This window comes from Scyliorhinus canicula, chromosome 7 (assembly GCF_902713615.1).
Source record: "Scyliorhinus canicula chromosome 7, sScyCan1.1, whole genome shotgun sequence".
In the NCBI taxonomy this organism is placed as follows: domain Eukaryota; kingdom Metazoa; phylum Chordata; class Chondrichthyes; order Carcharhiniformes; family Scyliorhinidae; genus Scyliorhinus; species Scyliorhinus canicula.
The window spans coordinates 123,411,280-123,434,952 of NC_052152.1; the positions used below are offsets into that span (position 1 = coordinate 123,411,280).

A 23,673-nucleotide genomic window follows, 5' to 3' on the forward strand; every position below is an offset into this window, starting at 1 on the left:
GTGTGAGCCCCCTGAACACCACTGAATTGCTGGGCCAGGAGGCCCGTTGACGCTGGCGTACACCACTCCAGTGTTTATGCTGGCGTCAACACTTGACCGGGATTTCAGAGAATCCCGGACATGGTCTTCGTAAATACCACTGTAGTGCTTATCATCAGAGTCACTATCATCATATGCCACTTTTCCTGCAAAGTGTGACATTGCTGTTGGAATACTGCGTTCACTGAAACCATAAGCCTATTGCAAAGTCAGCAGCAAGTTGCGCCACGGAACCTTCATCGAGTTTCCCGTTCTCCAGAACGTCCAGAGAGCTAAAAAGATTGAAGAGTCAGTTTTCATAACTGTTCTACCAGTGTGCTGACCCTTATGCCTCTGCTTCGTTGTGATGGTTTTCATGGGGACGTTTTTTATCAAGTCGATTTGGCATCCTGTAATTTGTGGTCCATCAAAAAAGAACAAATCTGACACATCAGGCTGCGCCTTCATTGTGTTTGTCTTGATCAATACTTCATTTGTGAAGTACTCATTTGAGTCAAACTTAAACTCCAGAGTGAAACTCATTGGCTGCCTTGGACCTGAAAATTTCACCTCTAATTCTTGTAAATGCTTTAGGATGGGCTCATCATGTTCCTGTATCATGTCACTGAGCACATCCACACTTTTGAAGACTATTAACCAGCATTCTGGTATTCCTTTTGGATCCTCCATCTCTGCCTCTGGTTGACCTTCTTTTGCTTTCACTGTCGCTTGTATCTCATTGGTTAACTGCACCACTGTATCTTGTTGCAAGTCGCGATGATCTTCTATCGCCTACTGTCTGGAACGTACAGCCACTCAACTAGGTTCAGGGCCTCACACGCCTCCGCTCCTAGGATGGGCTCACGTTGCGTGTTCACAATGGAAAATGGAATGATATGACTTTGTGTTGTGCACCTATGCTTCGAGATGACATACACACAGCGTCACAATCTCCTTCCCCTTGTCATCTTGCAGCCAAGGTATGTTATTGATGACTGTCGGTTTAACCCGCAAGCCGTGAAAATCGGACAGACTGAAGATATTGGCCCTCGCTCCAGTGTCAAGCTTGCATTTTATCAAGGTGTCATTTAGCAATGGTGCAGAGCTGGGCTGACAGGTGGCAAATGGAGTTTAATGCAGAAAAGTGTGAGGTGATTCATATTGGAAGGAATAACAGGAAGACAGAGTACTGGGCTAATGGTAAGATTCTTGGTAGATCGGATGAGCAGAGAGATCTCGGTGTCCATGTATAATAGATCCCTGAAAGTTGCCACCCAGGTTGAGAGGGTTATTAAGACGGCGTACGGTGTGTTAGCTTTTATGAGTTTCGGAGCTATGGGGTCATGTTGCAGTTGTATAAAACTCTGGTGCGGCCGCATTTGGAGTATTGCGTGCAGTTCTGCCTGCAACAGTAGTGGACTCGCCAACACTAAGGGCATTCAAATGCTCATTGGATAGACATATGGACGATAAGGGAATAGTGTAGATGAGCATTAGAGGGGTTTCACAGGTCGGCGCAACATCGAGGGCCGAAGGGCCTGTACTGTGCTGTAATGTTCTATGTTCTAATACTAGAATTGTCCATCTGTCTTTGATGGTAGCAGTTTCATCATCATTATTGTTTCAACTGGTCGGTAAGACTTTTTCACTTTTCATAGTCGGTCTCATCGTGTCCTTAGTTGAAATCAAATCAATTAAAAACCGCTCCTCGAGGGACATCTCATCAACTGCTTTGACTGACCAGTTTGGTCCACTGCAGGACGCAAAAGGCATTGCTTCGTCAAGAGGTTTGTACGGCCACACTTAGGTTTAAACTAACGTGGCTGGGGGATGGGAATCAATGCAGGAAGTCGGAGGGAAGTAAAACGCGGCCAGAAACAAAAAGCAGTAGGGGGGAAAGTGTAAGGTAGAGAAACCATAGTCAAAAATCAAAAAGGGCCACAGTACAAGGTACAGTGATTGAGGAGAGTGTGAAAAGGGAGGTGGCCAATGCAGGTTTGAGGGTGTTGTACCTAAATGCACACAGTATACGGAATAAAGTAAATGGGCTTGTTGTGCACATTGAAATTGGCTGGTACGATGTTGTGGGCATCGCAGAGACCTGGCTGCAACGGGATCAGGGCTGGGATCTAAATATCCAAGAATATATGTCCTATCGAAAGGACAGGCAGATGGGCAAAGGGGGCGCGGTTGCATTGTTCATAAGGAATGAAGTTTAATCGATAGCAAGGAGCAAGATAGGATCAGAAGGCTCTGTGGGCAGAGTTGAGGAATCGCAAAGGTAAAAAGACCCTGATGGGAGTTATGTACAGGCCCCCTCGCAGTAGTCAGGATGTGGGGCAGAAAATACATCAGGAGATAGAAAAGGCATTTAAAAAAGGCAACATTACAATAATCATGGGGGACTTCAATATGCAGGTGGACTGGGAAAATCAGGTTGGTAGTAGATCCCAAGAAAAGGAATTTGTGGAATGTCTAAGAGATGGTTTTTTGGAGCAGCTTATGACAAAGCGTACTAGGGAACAGGCAATTCTGGATTTGGTGATGTGTAATGAGGCAGACTTGATTAGGGAACTGAAGGTGAAGGAACCCTTTGGGATCAGTGACCACAATATGATAGAATTAACCCTCCAGTTTGAGAGGGAGAAGCTGCAATCAGATGTAACGATATTACAATTAAATAAGGGTAACAAAAAGACATGAGGGAGGAGCTGGCCAGAGTTGATTGGAAAAGAAACCCAGCAGGGAAGACAGTGGAACAGCAATGGCAGGAGTTTTGTGGGGTTATTCGGGAGGCACAACATAAATTCATCCCAAGGAAGAGGAAACAAGGGGAGGACAAGGCATCCATGGCTGACGAGGGATGTCAAGGATAGCATAAAGGCTAAAGAAAAAGCATACAAAGTGGCTAGTATTAGTGGGAAACCAGAGGATTGGGAAGCCTTTAAAAGTGAGCAGAGGACAACTAAAACAGCAATAAGGGGGGAGAAGATGAAGTGTGAGTGCAAACTAGCTAGTAACATAAAGGAAAATGGGAAGAGATTTTTTCAATATATAAAAGGTAAGAGAAAGGCAAAAATAGGCATTGGACGACTGGAAAATGTGGCTGGTGAAGTAATAATAGGAAACAAAGAAATGGCAGACAAACTGAATAATTACTTTGCATCAGTCTTCAGAGTGGAAGACACCAGTGGGATGCCAGAGCTCTAGGAGAACAAGGGGCAGAGGTGAGTGCAGTAACCATTACTAAGGAGAAGGTTCTGGGGAAACTGAAAGGTCTGAAGGTGGATAAGTCACCTGGATCAGATGGACTACACCCCAGGGTCCTAAAAGAGATAGCTGAAGAAATTGTGGAGGCATTAATGATGATCTTTGAGGAATCACTGGAGGCAGAAGGGTCCCAGAGGACTGGAAGGTGACTAATGTAACAGCACTGTTTAAGAAGGGAGGGAGGCAGAAAATGGGAAATTATAGGCCGGTTAGCCTGACTTCGGTCATTGGTAAGATTTTAGAGTCTGTTATTAAAGATGAGATCGCGAAGCACTTGGAAGTGCATGGTAAAATAGGACTGAGTCAGTACGGCTTTATCAAAGGGAGGTCGTGTCTGACAAATCTGTCAGACTTCTTTGAGGAGGTAACAAGGAAGTTAGAATAAGGAGAACCAGTGGACGTGATTTATTTAGATTTCCAGAAGGCCTTTGACAACATAAGAGCATAAGAACTAGGAGTAGGCCATCTGGCCCCTCGAGCCTGCTCCACCATGCAATGAGATCATGGCTGATCTTTTTTGGACTCAGCTCCACTTACCGGCCTGAATACCTTAATCCCTTTATTCTTCAAAAGTGTCACATAGGAGACTGTGAAATAAGTTAAGAGCTCAGGGTAAGATCCTGGCATGGATAGAGGATTGGCTGACTGGTAGAAAAGAGAGTGGGGATCAAGGGGCGTTTTTCAGGATGGCAGCCAATGACTAGTGGTGTGCCTCAGGGGTCTGTGCTGAGACCACAACTTTTTATAATACGCATTAATGATCTGGAAGGCACGGTTGCTAAATTTCCAGATTATACAAAGATCTGTAGAGGGACAGGTAGTATTGAGGAAGCAATGCAGGTAGTATTTGGACAAGCTAAGAGAGTGGGCAATGAAGTGGCAAATGAAATATAATGTGCAAAAGTGTGAGGTTATGCACTTTGGAAGGAGGAATTTAGACAGACGATTTTCTAAATGGGTAAATGCTTCGGATAGCAGACCCACAAAGGGACTTGGGAGTCCTTGTTCACGATTCTCTTAAGGTTGATGTGCAGGTTCAGTCGGCAATTAAGAAGGGAAATGCAATGTTAGCATTCATGTCAAGAGGGCTAGAATACAAGACCAGGGATGTACTTCTAAGGCTCTATAATGGGTCAGACCCCATTTGGAGTATTGTGAGCAGTTTTGGGCCCCATATCAAAGGAAGGATGTGCTGGCCTTAGAAAGGGTCCAGAGGAGGTTCACAAGAATGATCCCTGGAATGAAGAACTTGTCGTGTGAAGAACGTTTGAGGACTCTGGGACTGTACTCGTTGGAGTTTAGAAGGATCAGAGGGGATCTTATTGAAACTTACAAGATATTGCAAGGCTTGGATAGAGTGGACATGGAGAGGATGTTTGCACTTGTAGGAAAAACTAGAACCAGAGGACACCATCTCAGACTAAAGGGACGATCCTTTAAAATAGAGATGAGGAGGAATTTCTTCAGCCAGAGGGTGGTGGATCTGTGGAACTCTTTGTCGCAGAAGGCTGTGGAGGCCAATTCACTGAGTGTCTTTAAGACAGAGATAGATAGGTTCTTGATTAATAATGAGATCAGGGGTTATGGGGAGAAGGCAGGAGAATGGGGATGAGAAAATATCAGCCATGATTGAATGGCGGAGCAGACTCGATGGGCTAAGTGGCCTCATTCTGCTCCTATTTCTTATGGTCTTATACTTTTCCATATGATGGACATTCCTGTGACCCATATCGATTGTCACACGTTGGAATAAAATGGCAGATTCAGTCAGCCGCTTAAAATGGCCGCCCGCACTGAGACCATGTTTTATATTGGACTGCGTCACAGTGCTGATGGCGCTGGCGTCTTCTTTCAGACTGGCGGCAACAATTTGTAGGTTGTGCGTGCTGACCTGCTGTGCAGCCAGCTCACTTACATGGCAAATATTGATATGGTTTTCTGATTCTCTTTGGACACACGTACTAAATATGTAACGTTCAAATGCTTCATTTTTTTTTCAGAGAGCAATGCCGATTGAAGTACTTTATCACCTCATCGTAGCTCTTACTTTCCTCTTTGCTGTCGAAGACAAAGTTATTGTACAGTTCTATTGCTTGAGGACATGCTATCGTGAGCAGCATCGCAATAAGCCTCTCTTCAGGCTGTGCCTGCAAGCCAAGGGCTACTATATAAAATCCGAATTGCTGCTTGAAAGCATGCCAATTTTCTTCTTTGCGCAGGTGAAGGAGACACAGCCTGAGTGAGTGAGACACAGCCAGAGTGGGAATTGGAACTTGGTAATTTGGGCAGTGTGGTAATTCGGCGTGGAGTGGGAGGAGGTGCTGTTTCCCTTTTTGTTCTGTTTCCTTCATTTGGCTTTGTAACTGCTAATCAGCAGGGAGCGATCCAGAGTACATTCCGGAAATCAGAGAGAAAACCAGGGAGTACCCTGGGAAGGTACATGATATAAAATCTTATCCCCAGGTTCCAGCGGCTTTCATTCCCAGGAGTGGGAGAGACAGAGAGAGCCGGGGATATTCTGCTATTTGAGTGAACCGACTGGGGAGGGGTGCGGGTTCAGGGGGGAACTGAAAAGTGATGTCACAGGAAAGCTGTGACCTGATTGGCTGAGAGGGAATCTGCACTAAATTAAAAATGTTAATATTGTTAAACTAATTAAACATAATTAATTAATTACCTGATCATAATTTAGAGGGTAGCTCAGCCAGAGATCGGAGAGTACTGTATTTAGCTTTTACAATAATAGTAGAAATCTAGTGCTAGGAAACATATAGTGAACAGTAACTTTTTAAAAAAAAAATTTAAAATTTAATTTACAAATTAATTAATGCAATGTCAATTAGAGGGGTGCAGTGCTGATGTGGCAGGTCCAGGAGGCTTACAGCATCCCAGATGGCTTCATCTGCAGAAAGTGCACCCAACTGGAGCTCCTCACAGTCCGCATGGTTCGGTTGGAGCAGCATTTGGATGCACTTAGGAGCATGCAGGTGGCGGAAAGCTTCACAGATAGCAGTTATATAAATGTGGTCACACCCGAAGTGCAGGCAGAGAAATGGGTGACCACCAGAAAGGGCAGGCAGTCAGTGCAGGAATCCCCTGTGGTTGTCCCCCTCTCAAACAGGTATACCCCTTTGGATACTGTCAGGGGGAATAGCCTATCAGGGAAAAACAGCAACAGCCAGAGCAGTGGCACCACGGCTGCCTCTGATGTTCAGGAGGGTCAAAGCTCAGAAGAGCAATAGTCATAGGGGACTCTATAGTCAGGGGCACAGAAAGGTGCTTCTGTGGACGTGAAAGAGACTCCAGGATGGTATTTTGCCTCCCTGGTGCCAGGGACCAGGATGTCTCAGAACTGGCAGCGGGCATCCTGAAGGGGGAGGGCAAACAGGCAGAGGTCATGGTACATATTGGTACCAGTGACACAGGCAGGAAGGGGCATGAGGTCCTGCAGCAGGAGCTAGACAAAAAGTTAAAAGACAGGACCTCGAGGGTTGTAATCCCGGGATTACTCCCTGTGCCACGTGCCAGTGAGGCTAGAAATAGGAAGATAGAGCAGCTAAACAGGTAGCTGAACAGCTGGTGTAGGATGGTGGGTTTCCGTTATCTGGACCACTGGAAGCTCTTCCGGGGCAGGTGTGACCTGTATAAGAAGGAGGGGTTGCATATAAACTGCAGAGGCATAAATATCCGAGCAGCGAGGTTTGCTAGTGTCACACGGGAGGGTTTAAACTAGTATGCCGGGGGGTGGGCACCGGCGCAATAAATCAGAAGGTGAAAACATTGAGGGATAACTAGGAAATAAGGCCAGTGTGGCTCTGAGGAAGAGCAGACAGGGAGATGTTACTGAAAACAGCGGGACTGGTGGCCTGAAATGCATATGTTTTAATGCAAGAAGTATAACAGGTAAGGCAGGTGAACTTAGAGCGTGGATTAGTATTTGGAACTATGATGTTGTTGCCATTACAGAGATCTGGTTGAGGGAAGGACAGGATTGGCAGCTAAACATTCCAGGATTTAGATGTTTCAGGTGGGACAGAGGGGGATGTAAAAGGGGCGGAGGAATTGTGCTACTGGTTAGGGAGAATATCACAGCTGTACTGAGGGAGGACACCTCAGAGGAATAAGAAGGGTGCAGTCATAATGTTGGGGGTTTACTACAGGCCACCCACAGTCAGCAGGAGATAGAGGAGCAGATATGTAGACAGATTTTGGAAAGGAGTAAAAGCAACAGGGTTGTTGTGATGGGAGACTTTAACTTCTCCAATATTGACTGAGACTCAGTTAGTGCTCGGGGCTTGGACGGGGAAAGTTTGTAAGGAGCATCCAGGAGGGCTTCTTAAAGCAATATGTAAATAGTCCAACTAAGGGAGGGGCTGTACTGGACCTGGTATTGAGGAATAAGCCCGGCCAAGTGGTAGACGTTTCAGTCGGAGAGCATTTCAGGAACAGTGACCACAGTTCAGTAAGTTTTAAAGTGCTGGTGGACAAGGATATGAGTGGTCCTCGGGTGAATGTGCTAAATTGGAGGAAGGCTAATTATAACAACATTAGGCGGAAACTGAAGAACATAGATTGGGGAGGATGTTTGAGGGTAAATCAACATCTGACATGTCAGAGGCTTTCAAATGTCAGTTGAAAGGAATTCAGGACCGGCATGTTCCTGTGAGGAAGAAGGATAAATATGGCAAATTTCGCGATCCTTGGATGCCGAGGGATATTGTAGGCCTTGTTAAAAAGAAAAAGGAGGCATTTGTCAGGGCTAGAAGGCTGGCAACAGACTGCGTGGAATATAAGGAAGTATGAAAGAACTTAAGCAAGGAGTCAGGAGAGCTAAAAGGGGTCACGAAAAGTCATTGGCAAATAGGGATGAGGAAAATCCCAAGGCTTTTTACACATACATAAAAGCAAGAGGGTACCCAGTGAAAAGGTTGGCCCACTGAAGGAAAGGGGAGGGTATCTATGTGTGGAGCCAGAGAAAATGGGTGAGGTACTAAATGAATGCTTTGCATCAGTATTCACAAAGAGAAGGAATTGGTGGATGTTGAGTCTGGCGAAGGGTCATATTGAGATAGCCTGGGTCATATTGAGATACAAAAAGATGAGGCGTTGGGCGTCTTGAAAAATATTAAGGTGGATAAGTCCCCAGGGCCTGATGGGATCAGAATACTGAAGGAGGCAAGAGAGGAAATTGCTGAGGCCTTGACAGAAATCTTTGGATCCTCACTGTCTTCAGGTGATGTCCCGGAGGACTGAAGAATAGCCAATGTTGTCCCTTTGTTTAAAAAGGGTAGCAAGGATAATCCAGGGAACTACAGACTGGTGAGCCTTATGTCAGTGGTAGGGAAATTACTGGAGAGAATTCTTCGAGACACGATCTACTCCCATTTGGAAGCATCGTATTAGCGAGAGGCAGCATGGTTTTTGTGAAGGGGAGGTCGTGTCTCACTAACTTGATAGAGTTTTTCGATGAGGTCACAAAGATGATTGATGCAGGTAAGGCAGTGGATGTTGTCCATATGGACTTCAGTAAGGCTTTTGACAAGTTCCCTCATGGCAGACTGGTACAAAAGGTGAAGTCACATGGGATCAAAGGTGAGCAGGCAAGATGGATCCAGAACTGGCTAGGTTATAGAAGGCAGAAAGTAGCAATGGAAGGGTGCTTTTCTGTTGGAGGGCTATGACTAGTGGTGTTCCGCAGGGATCAGTGCTGGGACCTTTGCTGTTCATTGTATATATAAATGATTTGTAGGAAAATGTAATTGGTCTGATTAGTAAGTTTGCGGATGACACAAAGGTTGGTGGAATTGCGGATAGCGATGAGGACTATCAGAGGACACAGCAGGATTTAGATCGTTTGGAGACTTGGTTGGTGAGATGGCAGAACATAGAACGATACAGCGCAGTACAGGCCCTTCGGCCCACGATGTTGCACCGACATGGGAAGTCAAAAACTAAAGGCCATCTAACCTACACTATGCCATTATCATCCATATGCTTATAGAACATAGAACAGTACAGCACAGAACAGGCCCTTCGGCCCTCGATGTTGTGCCGAGCAATGATCACCCTACTTAAACCCACGTAACCCGTATACCCGTAACCCAACAATCCCCCCATTAACCTTACACTACGGGCAATTTAGCATGGCCAATCCACCTAACCCGCACATCTTTGGACTGTGGGAGGAAACCGGAGCACCCGGAGGAAACCCACGCATACACGGAGAGGACGTGGAGACTCCACACAGACAGTGACCCAGCAGGGAATCGAACCTGGGACCCTGGCGCTGTGAAGCATTGATGCTAACCACCATGCTACCGTGAGGCCATGATCCAATAAACTTTTAAATGCCCTCAATGTTGGCGAGTTCACTACTGTTGCAGGTAGGGCATTCCGCGGCCTCACCACTCTTTGCGTAAAAAACCTACCTCTGACGTCTGTCCTATATCTATTACCCCTCAATTTAAGGCTATGTCCTCTCGTGCCAGCCACCTCCATCCGCGGGAGAAGGCTCTCATTGTCCACCCTATCTAACCCTCTGATCATTTTGTATGCCTCTATTAAGTCACCTCTTAACCTTCTTCTCTCTAACGAAAACAACCTCAAGAACATCAGCCTTTCCTCATAAGATTTTCCCTCCATACCAGGCAACATCCTGGTAAATCTCCTCTGCACCCGTTCCAAAGCTTCCACGTCCTTCCTATAATGCGGCGACCAGAACTGTACGCAATACTCCAAATGCGGCCGTACCAGAGTTTTGTACAGCTGCAACATGACCCCATGGCTCCGGAACTCAATCCCTCTACCAATAAAGGCCAACACACCATAGGCCTTCTTCACAACCCTATCAACCTGGGTGGCAACTTTCAGGGATCTATGTACATGGACACCGAGATCCCTCTGCTCATCCACACTGCTAAGAATTTTACCATAAGCCAAATATTCCGCATTCCCGTTATTCTTTCCAAAGTGAATCACCTCACACTTCTCTACATTAAACTCCATTTGCCACCTCTCAGCCCAGCTCTGCAGCTTATCTATGTCCCTCTGTAACCTGCAACATCCTTCCACACTGTCTACAACTCCACCGACTTTAGTGTCGTCTGCAAATTTACTCACCCAACCTTCTGTGCCCTCCTCTAGGTCATTTATAAAAATGACAAACAGCAACGACCCCAGAACAGATCCTTGTGGTACGTCACTCGTAACTGAACTCCATTCTGAACATTTGCCATCAACCACCACCCTCTGTCTTCTTTCAACTAGCCAATTTCTGATCCACATCTCTAAATCACCCTCAATCCCCAGCCTCCGTATTTTCTGCAATAGACGACCGTGGGGAACCTTATCAAACACTTTACTGAAATCCATATACACCACATCAACTGCTCTACCCTCGCAGATGGAGTTTAATTCAGACAAATGTGAGGTGATGAATTTTAGAAGATATAATACAGGTAAGGAATATACAGTGAATGGTAGAACCCTCAAGAGTATTGACAGTCAGAGAGATCTTGGTGCACAAGTCCACAGGGTCACTGAAAAGGGCAACACAGGTGAGGAAGGTAATCAAGAAGGCATACGGCATGCTTGCCTTCACTGGCCGGGACATTGAGTATGAAAATTGGCAAGTATAGAATCTTAGTTAGGCCACACTTGGAGTATAGTGTTCGATTCTGGTCGCCACACTACCAGAAGGATGTGTAGGCTTTCGAGAGGGTGCAGAAGAGATTTACCAGGATGTTGCCTGGTATGGAGGGCATTAGCTAAGAGAGGAAGTTGAATAAACGTGGTTTGTTCTCACTGGAACGAAGAAGGTTGAGAGGCGACCTGATAGAGGTCTATAATTTATGAGGGACATAGACAGAGTTAGATAGTCAGAGACTTTTTCCCAGGTTAGAGAGCTCAATTACTTTGCGGCATAGGTTTAAGGTGCGAGGGGCAAGGTTTAGAGGAGATGTGCGAGGCAAGTTTTTTACACAGAGGGTAGTGGGTGCCTGGAACTCGCTGCCGGAGGAGGTGGTGGAAGCAAGGATGATAGTGACATTTAAGGGGCCTCTTGACAAATACATGAATAAGATGGGAATAGAGGGATACGGACCCGGAAGTGTAGAATGCTCGTCATGGGCTTGGTGGGCCGAAGGGCCGGTTGCTGTGCTGTACTTTTCTTTGATCTTTGTTTGTTGCATGTTACCCGACACTTGAAACGGGTGGGGTGCCTTGAAACCTTCCATCTTGAACTCCACTGTTGTTTGTTGCGTTGAGTTGCAGATAGCCGTAGTTCACCAAGTTGGCGGAAAAATCTCCTCTTTTCATTCTTCGGCCTATTTCGCCTGGCCTTTTCTGTTGTTGCCTTTAAATGTTCTGAATACCTGGTACCATGTTGTGCTCTGTGATCTTCCCATTGCGATCATTTGCACAGAACATTGAGTTGTTTAACTGGAGCGATGATTTATTGATCAACCCACATGGAAAGATAACAAACAGATTACTATACAAAGTTACTAAATGAATTTGGTGAACTCTCCTGGAGCTACCCTATGTGCGACTGTTCTGTTCACCATCTTACTACCAACTCGCGAGTGTCTCACGTCACGTGACCGATGTCTGATGCCACCAGCAGGCTGTGTGACTCAGGTACAGTTGCAAGCAGACTGTGACATGACACAGACACCAGCAAACGGTGTGTCTCAGATACGGGCACAAGCAGGCTGTGTGACTCAGACACAGACACATGCAGGCTGTGCGACTGAGATACAGACACACACACACACTGTGTGGCTCATATACAGGCACAAGCAGATTGTGTGACTCAGATCCAGGCACAAGCAGATTGTGTAACTCAGATACAGACACCAACAGATTGTGTGATTCTGATCCAGGCACAAGCAGTTTGTGTGATTCAGATACAGACACAAATGAATTGTGTGACTCATACAGGCACAAGCAGACTGTGACACTCAGATACAAGTGCAAGCAGAGTGTGTGACTCGGATACAGACACAAGCAGACTGTGTAACTCGGATACAGACACAAGCAGACTGTGTAACTCGGATACAGACACAAGCAGACTGTGACATTCATATACAGGTGCAAGCAGACTGTGACATTCATATACAGGTGCAAGCAGACTGTGAGACTCAGATACAGACACAAGCCGTGACTCGAATACGGACACAAGCAGACAATGTAACACTAATAAAAACACAAGCAGACTGTGTGACTGAGATACAGACACAAGGAGACATGGTGTCACACATACAGACAAAAGTAGATTGTATGACTCAGATAGGGAGAGTGTAGAGAGAAAAAAAGAGAGAGCAAGAGAGACTGGCAAAGGAGGTCTCTGTGAACAATCCCAGTTCTGTCTTGAAGTACTTACCCTGAGTGTAGTTTGAACTGTGTGGGTGAGGGGAGGGAGCGTGTGCCCACTGGCTCTTTTGGTCTCGATTCTCTGAAGGAATTGCTGGTTTGCTCTGTGAAGACATTAGATGGTTGTGTTGATGAGTCATCGCATGGATGGTTAAAAATAGAGAAGTAGCATAGACAAACAACAAAAGTTAACTTTGAACCTGCATTATACAATACAGACAAGATTGGTAAAGTGTGAATCAGTGGAAAGTTTATGGTTTGAAATGTAGGAATTAATGCTTGAAATTCTTTCTTCCAATTATAAATTTTGGAGAGGTGTTCTCAACTGTTATTCAATGAAAAGTGAATTTCTCCAGCTTGAAAACTAATTCCAAAATAATTAAGCCAGCTCGATAGAACATAGAACATACAGTGGAGAAGGCCATTCGGCCCATCGAGTCTGCACCGAAGCACTTGAGCCCCATAATTCCCAGAAAGTTGCATTGATTGCTGGGATCACACTGGCTGGAGTGAAGAGCTCACTGCTTGTACAATAGATCCAGAATTTTCTGCCAAAATAATGGAGACTTTCATGGAACTGGTGTTAATGCCTAAATCATCCAGTAATTTGTGATGAGGAAACTCATTACAAATTGCTGATTTGCCTCATTCAACCATTAGCCTCTGTTGAAATCAATTTACCCTCAATCTCCAGCCAGTCAATGAAGGTTAATGGGTTTTGTATGTTGCCCCTTGAACTCACCATGGAAAGTTACAGAAGGTAATCAAAAGTTATCAATGAGTTTGTTTCACTTGACCTTGATACAACTGGAAATGACAATGGATGGTTTCCCGAAAAAGCTGTCAATTTACATTTGAAAAATGGAAAATGCTGGAAAAACTCAGCAGGTGTGGCAGCATCTTTGGAGCAATAAACAGTTAACATTTTGAGTGTGACTCTTCATCGGAATTTGAGAAATCTAAGTTTCATGCTGTTGAGAAAAGGGGGAAGGGCTGGTGGAGTAAAATAGAGTGTTGGGGTAAACTGGAGGGCAGGAGACATTAAATGACAAAGATGTCATGGTAATAATAGTATTAAAGACTGCACTGGTCCAGAGTAAGTGTTAATAGAATCCCGATAGTGCAAAAGGAAGCTATTCAGCCCATCAAATCTGCACCGACCTTCCTAAAGAGCACCTCATTACCCACCCTATCCCTGCAACCCCACCAAACCGACACCTCTTTGGGCACTAAGGGGCAATTTAGCGGGGCCAATCCACCTAACCTGCACATCTTTGGACTGAGAGAGGAAATCGGAGCACCCACGGAGACCACAGAGACAGTCACCAAAGGCTGGCATTGAATCCTGGTCCCTTGCACTGTGGGGCAGCAGTGATAGCCCGTGTGTTACCGTGCCACCTGTTGCCTTATTATATTTCTGTGTGAACCAAATGACCACACAACCACTATGTTAGCTCAAAAACACAGTTTATTAATAACACAGGACTTGTATCTCTTTGCAATAATACATGCGGCTCCGTACTAAACTACACCTAACAACTAAGATGACCTTTAACTTAACTTTGAGTGACCGGCACTGTGCGAGATAAGGCCTTTATCTGGGTCCACGTGGTCGTTTTGGAAGTGGTTGGGTTCATCTCAGCTGGGCTTGTCCTTCAGGGATGGTCGCGGGTCCTTCAACTTGGTTGTTCTGCTACAGTTGGTCGAGCACAGGCCAATCCCAAAAGAGGCCGCTCTCTAGTGCTTTTTAGCCTTCATCTCTTTCGCGCCCTTTTGGGCAGTCCTTACTCCAGGTCCAATGGATTGATAGGGTTTCGATCACCCACATCGATCTTAGCCAATTAGGGGGCGGATACCTCGATGGCTGGGCGGGTCCTAGCCACCATTGTCCCAAGCATGTAGGCCTTTCCAAATATGTGGGGGGAGGGGGGGAGGGAGGGTGTTTGGTGCTGGTTAGTCTGCTATCGTTGATGGTCCTTAATGCGAATGCTATTGTCTTGGGGACAATGGTGATCAATCTTTAATGAACTGGAAGTTTCTTACCAGGTCTGGTTTCTTTACACAATACACAGAGGCTGTGTACCTGTCTGTGTCCCAAATTGACCACAATTTCCATAGACCTTTGCAGGTGGCCATTTTAAATGGACACATTCCATCCTTTTGATCCTGAACGGGAAGCATGGTGGATCACAATCTTGATCCTGTTGTCTACCTTGTCAAGCCGGCCACTGGTCAGTCAGTTCAGGTCCTACTCTACTCTGTCCTAGACTTCATTGTACAATTTTACCTGATACTTCATCACACACATCCATTAAATCAATTCACTACTACTGCTATTTTATATCTAAATTAAAGTCATATTAATTAATTTAACTTAAATTCATACTAAACAGTTGGTTGCCAACTAAACTTTCTATGCTACATTCAATTTGCTGTTTTTTTACATAAAGAACTTATCTACAACACAAAATCTACAAAACTTAAACAGCAGCACCACATTTTTCCTTCTTATCCTTTTTCACCATTACAGAGGCACAAAGGGTCTATTTAGCAACGGTTATCAGTTTTTTTGTAAGTTGTACATTCTTAGTAGAGCTCTATTGGATTCCAATTGGGGGGGGGGGGGGGGCTCGAACTATGTATATAGGGGAGTGGGAGGCTTTTGCCTTCCATTTACGGAGTTTGAATGTGAGGACTATACTACAAATTACCGCAATCAGGAGGAGGGTCTCTATTATGTATGAGAGTGGGTCCCATTTTGCAATGCCTTCCCACCAGGTGGGGGGTTCGGTCTCGATCTCTAACAGTTGTTGTGTGGTATCCTGACTGGAGGTGGTCTGTGGGGTGGTGTTGCTCGGGGCTGGCTTAGGTCCTACTCTAATTATGTGTATTGCCAAATTACCTATAGTGGGTATCCGGGGCAATTTTGTCCGATCCTTATTGTGTCCCCTGCAATTTTCTTTAAACATTCAATTTCGGGGCATCCTTCGTTAGTAAGTTCCCACCAATCTTCTGTTCCGGTTATGCTAATGTTACATTCTGATGTGGACCCGTTGGGCTTTCTGTAAATTGTCTGTTGGTTATTACACCCAAATATGATGCCTGTGTTCTTACACACAAATAGGGTGCCACTATCACATTCCCCTGCCTCTGGGGGAACAGTACCACAGACCGCCGGGCTGCGGAAAGTCTTGGGTATTTTGTGCTCGGAGTTCAGTAAGTGCGGCAATTATCCAAACGAAGATCATGGGTGCTGGGTTCATCTTGCGATGTCGATGCGAGGAGTAGACAGATGCTTTCTTCGACCATTATTCATCTTTACTAACAACCACGGAAGGTTGAGGCTTTGCTTTACCAGCCGAATTTCAGGGCAGCCAGTTTTATAGAGTTTCGTCTCAGGGGCTCAGAGGTAGCAGCAGTGATCAGTGACCAGTGTTTTAAGGGTAAATAGCATTTGGAGGTGACCCGAAGGGGTCTGAAAGAATAGTGGAAGAAATAAGGGTTTAGATTTGGAGCGGAAAGGAAGATTCAAGACCTGCCCAAAGCAGCAAAGGGGATGGTAAACCATTCCAGAGAGCATGATGACAAATGTGGGGTGCATGTGGGCCGCAGCGGGAGAAAAATGGGTGGGATCCCCGGGTAGGGCGGGGGTTCGTGCCGTTACTCCACTACCCGAGCGTGATTGACCGGTTAATTTTGGGGCCCTCAGGTCGGGCGGCGATCAGTGCTGTGACTCCCTACTTGGGTGACCGGGGTGAACAGGAAGAATTTGTAGTTGTATTGCAGTGCATTCAACTACCATTGGTCACTAGACCACGCCTGACAGTTCAATCAGACGATTATTTATGACTGTATAACTCAGTGTCAGGCCGACATAGATTAAAACCATGTTTTGGAGAGAAGTGGTGGTTTAAAAACAAGAAGGCGGGCAGGCTCCATCAGAAATTTCGACACCCAGGGCAGCACGGTGGCCTAGTGGTTAGCACAACCGCCTCACAGCGCTGAGGTCCCAGGTTTGATCCCGGCTCTGGGTCACTGTCCATGTGGAGTTTGCACATTTTCCCCATGTCTGCGTGGGTTTCGCCCCCACAACCCAAAAATGTGCAGAGTAGGTGGATTGGCCACGCTAAATTGCCCCTTAATTGGAAAAAATAATTGGGTAATCTAAATTTATAAAAAAAAAAGAAATTTCGACACCTTAATTCTGAGGTAGTGTCCGTTTCTCATCATCTGGACACCTCAGATATTTGCGTGCATCAGTTCCATTAAATCATTTCCCAGAAGGGGCTCATCGCTTAAATCATCCTGATTGCCAGACTCGTGTCTGCAGGTTCCGGGCGGTAGCCGCATAGGCCTGTGGGTGGTCCGATTCGTCATGTCTTACCAACCTGTAGGAATTGTCACAGTGCCAAAAAGGAGTATCAGGGTTGTGGTGTGACGGAGGGTAGTTGGGAACTGGTGTACTGGAAGTGGAAGCAATATTGCTGGGAGTGGGTGTAGGAAAAGTCATTAGCTGGGGATGGTCGTACAAGCGGTCTGAAAAATGCAAGGCGTCGTTCCGGGAGCTAGGGTAGCTGATGGTGAGGAGGTCGCTGGGGATGGTAGTCAAATCCAGGAGGCTCTCGTCAGAGTCAAGTTTGAGGTTGAAACTTGTGATTATGGGTGCAGTCGAGGGGAGAGTGTCATCCGGAGGGGGGGGGAGGGTTGGAGTGGTGTCGGGCTGAGTTGGTCAGTGGGCAGAGTGTCATCCTCTCCCATTACCAAGGCAAACTGGTGGGCGTGGCTACGTTGTGATCCATAGAGTTTGAGTTGGTTGACGTGGAACCAACCAGTATTACCGTTGGGGTACGCTACCTTGTACACAGCGGGGTTTACTTCGTCAGAGATGGAATAGGGCCCTGCGAATTTAGGGGCTAGGAAGGAGCTGGGGTTGTACAACGAGATTATAACTTGCTGGCCGGCTGTATACTCTATGGAGTGAACCTTTTTGTCAAAGCTGGCATTACTCGGGCAGCAGGGTTGCGCAGTGGTTAGCATTGCTGCTTCACAGCGCTGAGGTCCCAGGTTCTGGGTCACTGTGGAGTTTGCACATTCTCCCCGTGTTTGTGTGGGTTTCACCCCCACAACCCAAAGATGTGCAGGTTAGGTGGATTGGCTGCACTAAATTGCCCCTTAATTGGAAAAATGAATTGGGTATTCTAAATTAATTTTTTTAAAAGCTGGCTTTACTCTGCTTTTTAGTCGGACAGCAGCAGCCAGTTGTGCCGCTTTAATGTTTTCTGTGACCTGTTGTACTGCTTTTTCGTGGGTGAGCGTGGTTATTGCGGGATTTGCCAAATCGAGCCCTAATAAATATTCATAGGTCTCCCTGTCATAAGGGTGTGTGTGTGTTGGGGGGTGGGGGGGGGGGGTGAAACCTGTGGAGCTGGAAACTGTGTTCCTGATAATCATAACAGCAAAGGGTAGTACCGTGTCCCAAGTGGAATTGCTCTGCTGTACCATTTTCTTAATGGTTGTTTTTAAAGTGCGATTCATTAGCCCGACTATGCCGCTGGACTGGGGGTGGCAGGCGATGTGGCATTTCTGTTTGATACCGAAAACGGTCATAATGTTTTACATTACTCTGCCGGTGAAGTGGGAACCTTGATCTGACTCAATGCTACGTGGAAGACCCCAGCGCGTAAAGATCTGTTGGGCCAAAATTTTAGTGGTGGCCTTTGCTGTGTTTGAACGTTTGGGGAATTCTTCGACCCATTTTGTAAATGTATCTATGATGACCAGCACGTACTTGAAACCGTTTCTGCAGGGAGGGGGGGAGGGGACCAATGTAATCAATTTGCAGATTTGTCCAGGGGTGGTGTGTCTTAATTGTCCCTTCTTTGCATAATGTTCTGGATTGTTCTGGGCGCAAATAAGGCAATTGTCAACATAATGTGTGACATCGCTTTTTAATTCGGGCCAACAGCACAAGGGTCTGAAATGGGCAATGGTTATGTCTATTCCCTGATGCCCATGTCCGTCATGGAATTGGTAGATTAACTGGTTTCTGTCTTGGGTGGGGCCCACATAAATTCCGTCCTTTACACTTTTCCGTCCTGTATTGATTCATAGATTCACAGAATTTTACAGTGCAGAATGAGGCCATTCGGCCCATGGAGTCTGGACCGGCTCTTGGAAAGAGCACCCTACCCAACCGCACACCTCCACCCTATCCCCATAACCTAGTAACCCCATCCAACACTAAGGGCAATTTTGGACACTAAGGGCAATTTATCATGGCCAATCCACCTAACCTACACATCATTGGACTGTGGGAGGAAGTCAGAGCACCAGGAGGAAACCCACGCACACACGGGGAGAATGTGCAGACTCCGCACAGACAGTGACCCAAGCCGGGAATCAAACCTGGGACCCTGGAGCTGTGAAGCAATTGTGCTAATCACTATGCTACCGTGCTGCCCGTAAGGTGAGTGTGTCGTTCCATTTATCATACGGGGCTGGGTAGGTGCCGTTCAGTACCTGTTTAAGGGAGTCGTCTGCTTTCTGTGTCTGAGATAAATCCTCAATATTGGTTTGGGAGACCTGGATTGAATGTATCTGTTCACATTCGGCGGGGGAGGGTGTTTTGGCAGAAGTGACCAGTGCGTGATCCAGCTTTAGCTAAGTCGTCGGCCTTGCAATTCCAGGGGGGGGGGGGGGGGGGGGGGGGGTCTGCGGAGAGGGGGAGGTGCGATGATGGCTCTTTACGTTAATTATGCCGTATGTCCGGCTAGTGGTTTTTTTAAGAATATGTTTCTGGAGAGGGGCGGATGGTAGAGGTTTTCAGTCGGCAGATACAAAACATCAAGATTCCTATAAGGGAAGGAATTCTGTTAGACTGTTGCAGACATACAAGCTGTCTGAGTGTATGTCCACAGGCGTTGGAAAGGAGTCTGGGTGATCAATTACATAAGCTATGGCTGCCAGTTCGGCTGCCTGCAAACCCAAGGGGCCGGGTAATTTTAAAGATATCTCTTCTAGAGGGCGTCCCTGTGAGTCCTCCATATAAATCCCGCATCCTGTGATTCTTACTCCATCCTCAACAGTGGAGGAGCCATCTGCAAAGATCTTTAATATGGCCCCTGTGTCTTGGGAAATTTGTGTCTCACCGTTTACACGTGGCTGTAGCGATTTGGGAACAAAGCGTCCTGTGGGGTGTGTGGCTGCCATTATCTGGCATTCGTGTGGGGTCCCTGCGTTTTGTAAATTGTCTGCTAAGAACGTGTGGGTCTTGGTGCATTTCACAGAAATATACCTGCCTTGTAGTAAGAGTGTTCAGCGAACTGCTCTGATCGGACTAATCCTTTAGCTTGTCTTCTAACAACAGTTGGGTGGGGGTGTGCTCAGTTAATATCTGTTGTGAGTTTTGAGTTTGAGTAAAAGATGCTCCAGACTTTGAAGTGAGTTCAATGTGTTTTATTGAACGATTAGCACAATTCTCAATGAGTTTGACTCTGTTAATCTAAATGTAGTAACTCCATCTAACTGAACCAGCCTTGCTCTAAGCCACGTGGTGGGGTGTGATGCTGAGGGTACACCCTGTCTCACTCTGTAGATGTTGGTCTGTGGAAAGAGGCGGGGTGTGAGTGCCTCATCCCTTTTATAGTGAGATACCACCCCTGCGTGTCCTGACTGCTCATTGGTCGTGTCCTATTCTATGTGTTCATTAGCTGCATATTTGCATATCATGACATCTCCCCTTTTTTTAATGTTTTGTTGGCATATTCCCGTAACAGCCTTACCGAACAGGCGCCGGAATGTGTCGACTGGGGGCTTTTCACAGTAACTTCATTTGAAGCCTACTCGTGACAATAAGCGATTTTCATTTCATTTCATATGTGAATGTATTTACATGTGAATGAGTCTGTCTAATGTGACTGCCTGAGGACAACAGAACAGAGCAAACAAAACAAAGGTTCACAAGTCCAGTCTCTGAGGCTTGCGTCTGATCCTGGTCGACTGCCGGAGAGGTGGCGGAGGGGACGATATTGCCTTGACAGGCGGAATGGAAGCCTGACTGGTGGCCTCGTGGTGCGAGGTATCAGGAGGTGGCAATTCAACATATGGAAATGGAGGAGAAGTGGTTGTGGGCAGGCAACTTTGCGCAGTGCCCGTCGATTCCTTCGCACGATGGAGCCATCAGCCACACGTACAACATAAGAGGGGTCTGTCAAACAACGACAGCCGGGGCAGACCACCCACCATCCGGTATCTTAATCCTGACAGTGTCTGCCAGGGACAGCACGGCCAGATCGGTGGCATGGGCATCATAGCCCTGCTTTTGACGGTCTCTGAGCTGCTGCATCTTCTGCAGCACGGGGAGGTGAGCCAGGTTGGGCAGGTGTATGGCTGGAAGCGTCGTCCGCAGGTCCCTGTTCATCAGGAGTTGAGGCGGCAACATGCCAGTGGACAATGGAGTCGCCCTGTACGCGAGCAGTGCAAGGTGTGTGTTGGAAGCAGAGTCCTTGTGGATGATGTGGACCAGAGGCCTATGATCCATCTCAACAGTGAATGTCGGCAGGCCATAGACATAATCATAAAATCTGAGGATGCCGGTGAGAAGACCCAAGCACTCCTTCTCAATATGAGCATATCTGGTTTCAATGGGCGTCATCACCCTTGATGCGTAGGCTACTAGTGCCGAGGATGATATGTCATCTCGTTGAAGCAACACCGCACCGATGCCATCCTGACTCGCATCTGTGGTCATCTTTGTCTCCCGGTCTGGGTCGAAGAATGCCAGGACTGGTGCAGTGGTGAGCTTGGCTTTCAGCTCCAGCCACTGTGTCTGGTGTGCCGCCTTCAACTCAAAGGCAGTTGACTTTTTCACCAGGTTGCGTAGGGCCGTGGTGTGTGTGGCCATGTTTGGAATGAAATTGCCCAGAAAATTGACCATGCCCAAGAAGCGCAGCACCGCCTTTTTGTCCTCAGGGACCTTCATCGCCTTGATTTTGTCTGTGTCCGGGCGCACACCATGCTGTCGCCCAGGAACCTGAGCGTCAAGGTGCCAATACAACATTTGGACCTATTTAACTTTAGGCCGTTGGCAGAATACCTTCTGGAGATGGGACACATTTTCTTCAGGGGTTGTGGCCCATATGATGATGCCGTCCACGTACACACTTACCCTTTCAATGTCTTCCATCATCTGCTCCATGATGCGATGGAATATCTCCGATGCCGAGATGATGCCAAATGGCATGCGATTGTAGCAGCATCTGCCAAAAGGCGTGTTGAAGGTGCAGAGCCTTCTGCTGGACTCTTCCAGCTGGATTTGCCAAAATCCCTGTGATTCATCCAATTTGGTGAAGAAGCGCACGTGTGCAATCTCACTTGTGAGTTCCTCCCGCTTTGGTTTGGGGTAGTGTTCCCGCATGATATTCTTTTTTTTTTAAATTTAGAGTACCCAATTATTTTTTCCAATTAAGGGGGCAATTTTAGAGTGGCCAATCTACCTATCCTGCACATCTTTGGGTTGTGGGGGTGAAACCCACGCAGACACGGGGAGAATGTGCAAACTCCATACGGACAGTGACCCAGGGCCGGGATTCGAACCCGGGTCCTCAGCGCCGTAGGCAGCAATGCTAACCATCGTGCCACCGTGCTGCCCCCCGCATGATATTCTTATTGAGATCCTTGGGATCAATGCAGATGCGCAGGTCCCTCAAAGGCTTCTTTACGCACACCGTCGAGCTGACACAGTCAGTCGGTTCGGTGAACTTGGATATGATTCCTTTTTGCTGAAGATCCTTGAGCTGTGCCTTCAGGCACTCTCTCAGTGGAGCAGGGACACGTTGCGGTGCGTGGAACACTGGCTTGGCATCAGGCCGTAGCAGAATCTTGTATCGATACGGCAGTGTGTCCATCCCGTTGAACACATCTGGATACTGGGCAAGGATGTCGTCAATGCCAGCCTGAAGATCTACATGGGAGGGTGTTGTGTTGTTCTTCTTTGTTCTTTGTTCTAAACCCTTTGAATGAGGTTCAGCTGCTTGCAGGCGTGCGCAACTAGTAGGGATGCCCTGTCCGGCTTAACAATTTCAAAGCGTAACCGTGCTTGTGTGTGTCGGTTGGATACGTGCAGATGGCAGGATTCCAGTGCCGTGATGGTATTCCCATTGTAACCCAGGAGCTTGCAGGTTGCAGGAAGGATCGTGGGGGGCTTCATAATGCGCCTGAAGTCGGCCTGTGGGAGGAGGTTGGCAGAAGCACCTGTGTCCAGCTTGAACTGGATGGGGCAGTGGTTGACCTTCATCACTGCTCACCATTTGTCCTCAGAATCCACAGCTGGGATCGAGTGGACTTGCGATGTGTCTGATGTGGCATATTCACACATTGTAATAATGCCCACACGGTAGGCATTGTCCAGGCATTCAGCATCTGGATCCGTTGCATTGCCTGTAGGCGTTGTTGCACATTCCGGATGTGCCGTCGTCGGAATTGGGAGCGCTGGCGCCTGACTGGTGTGCAGATCTGCACAGGGCTGCATAGTGGCCTGGCTTCCCGCAGTTTAAACAGCGTCTGCCTCTTGCAGGGCAGTGTTACTTTAAATGGGCGGTGCCACAGTTCGAACACATCATGACGTTGGAGTGCTGACACTCCGTGCATCGTTGCACATGCGCAGTGCTGTTCTCAGACGTCTGCACATGCGCAGTGCGGGTTTCGGCCGCTTTGTTATCCTGTTTAAATGGTCATTGGATAAACATATGGATGTTAAGGGAATAGCGTAGATGGGCTTTAGAGTGGTTTTGTAGGTCGGCGCAACATCGAGGGCCGAAGGGCCTGTATTGCGCTGTAATGTTCCATGTTTGCATCGCGCATGCGTTAGGCCCCAGGAAGAGCGCGCAAAATGGCCGCTTTCGTCAATGTTGAGGCGCTGCATCTGGGAGATGGCCTGCACACTCTCCGATTCATGAGAGGCTAGTTTATCATTTTCTGCCGTTTTGTATTGGGAATAGCGATTTTCAGCGTGCT

The 23,673-nt window shown here is 47.0% G+C and overlaps 1 protein-coding gene across 2 annotated transcripts in view; it reads right to left on the reverse strand.

The window, feature by feature from the left end:
* epsti1 (epithelial stromal interaction 1) overlaps positions 1–23,673 on the reverse strand; it is a 117,165-nt gene that overhangs the window by 24,305 nt on the left and 69,187 nt on the right. For both annotated transcript variants that reach the window (XM_038802864.1, XM_038802865.1), the window contains exon 6: positions 12,671–12,764. In XM_038802864.1, the coding sequence (XP_038658792.1) occupies positions 12,671–12,764 (94 nt within the window). The remainder of the gene's footprint in view (positions 1–12,670; positions 12,765–23,673) is intronic.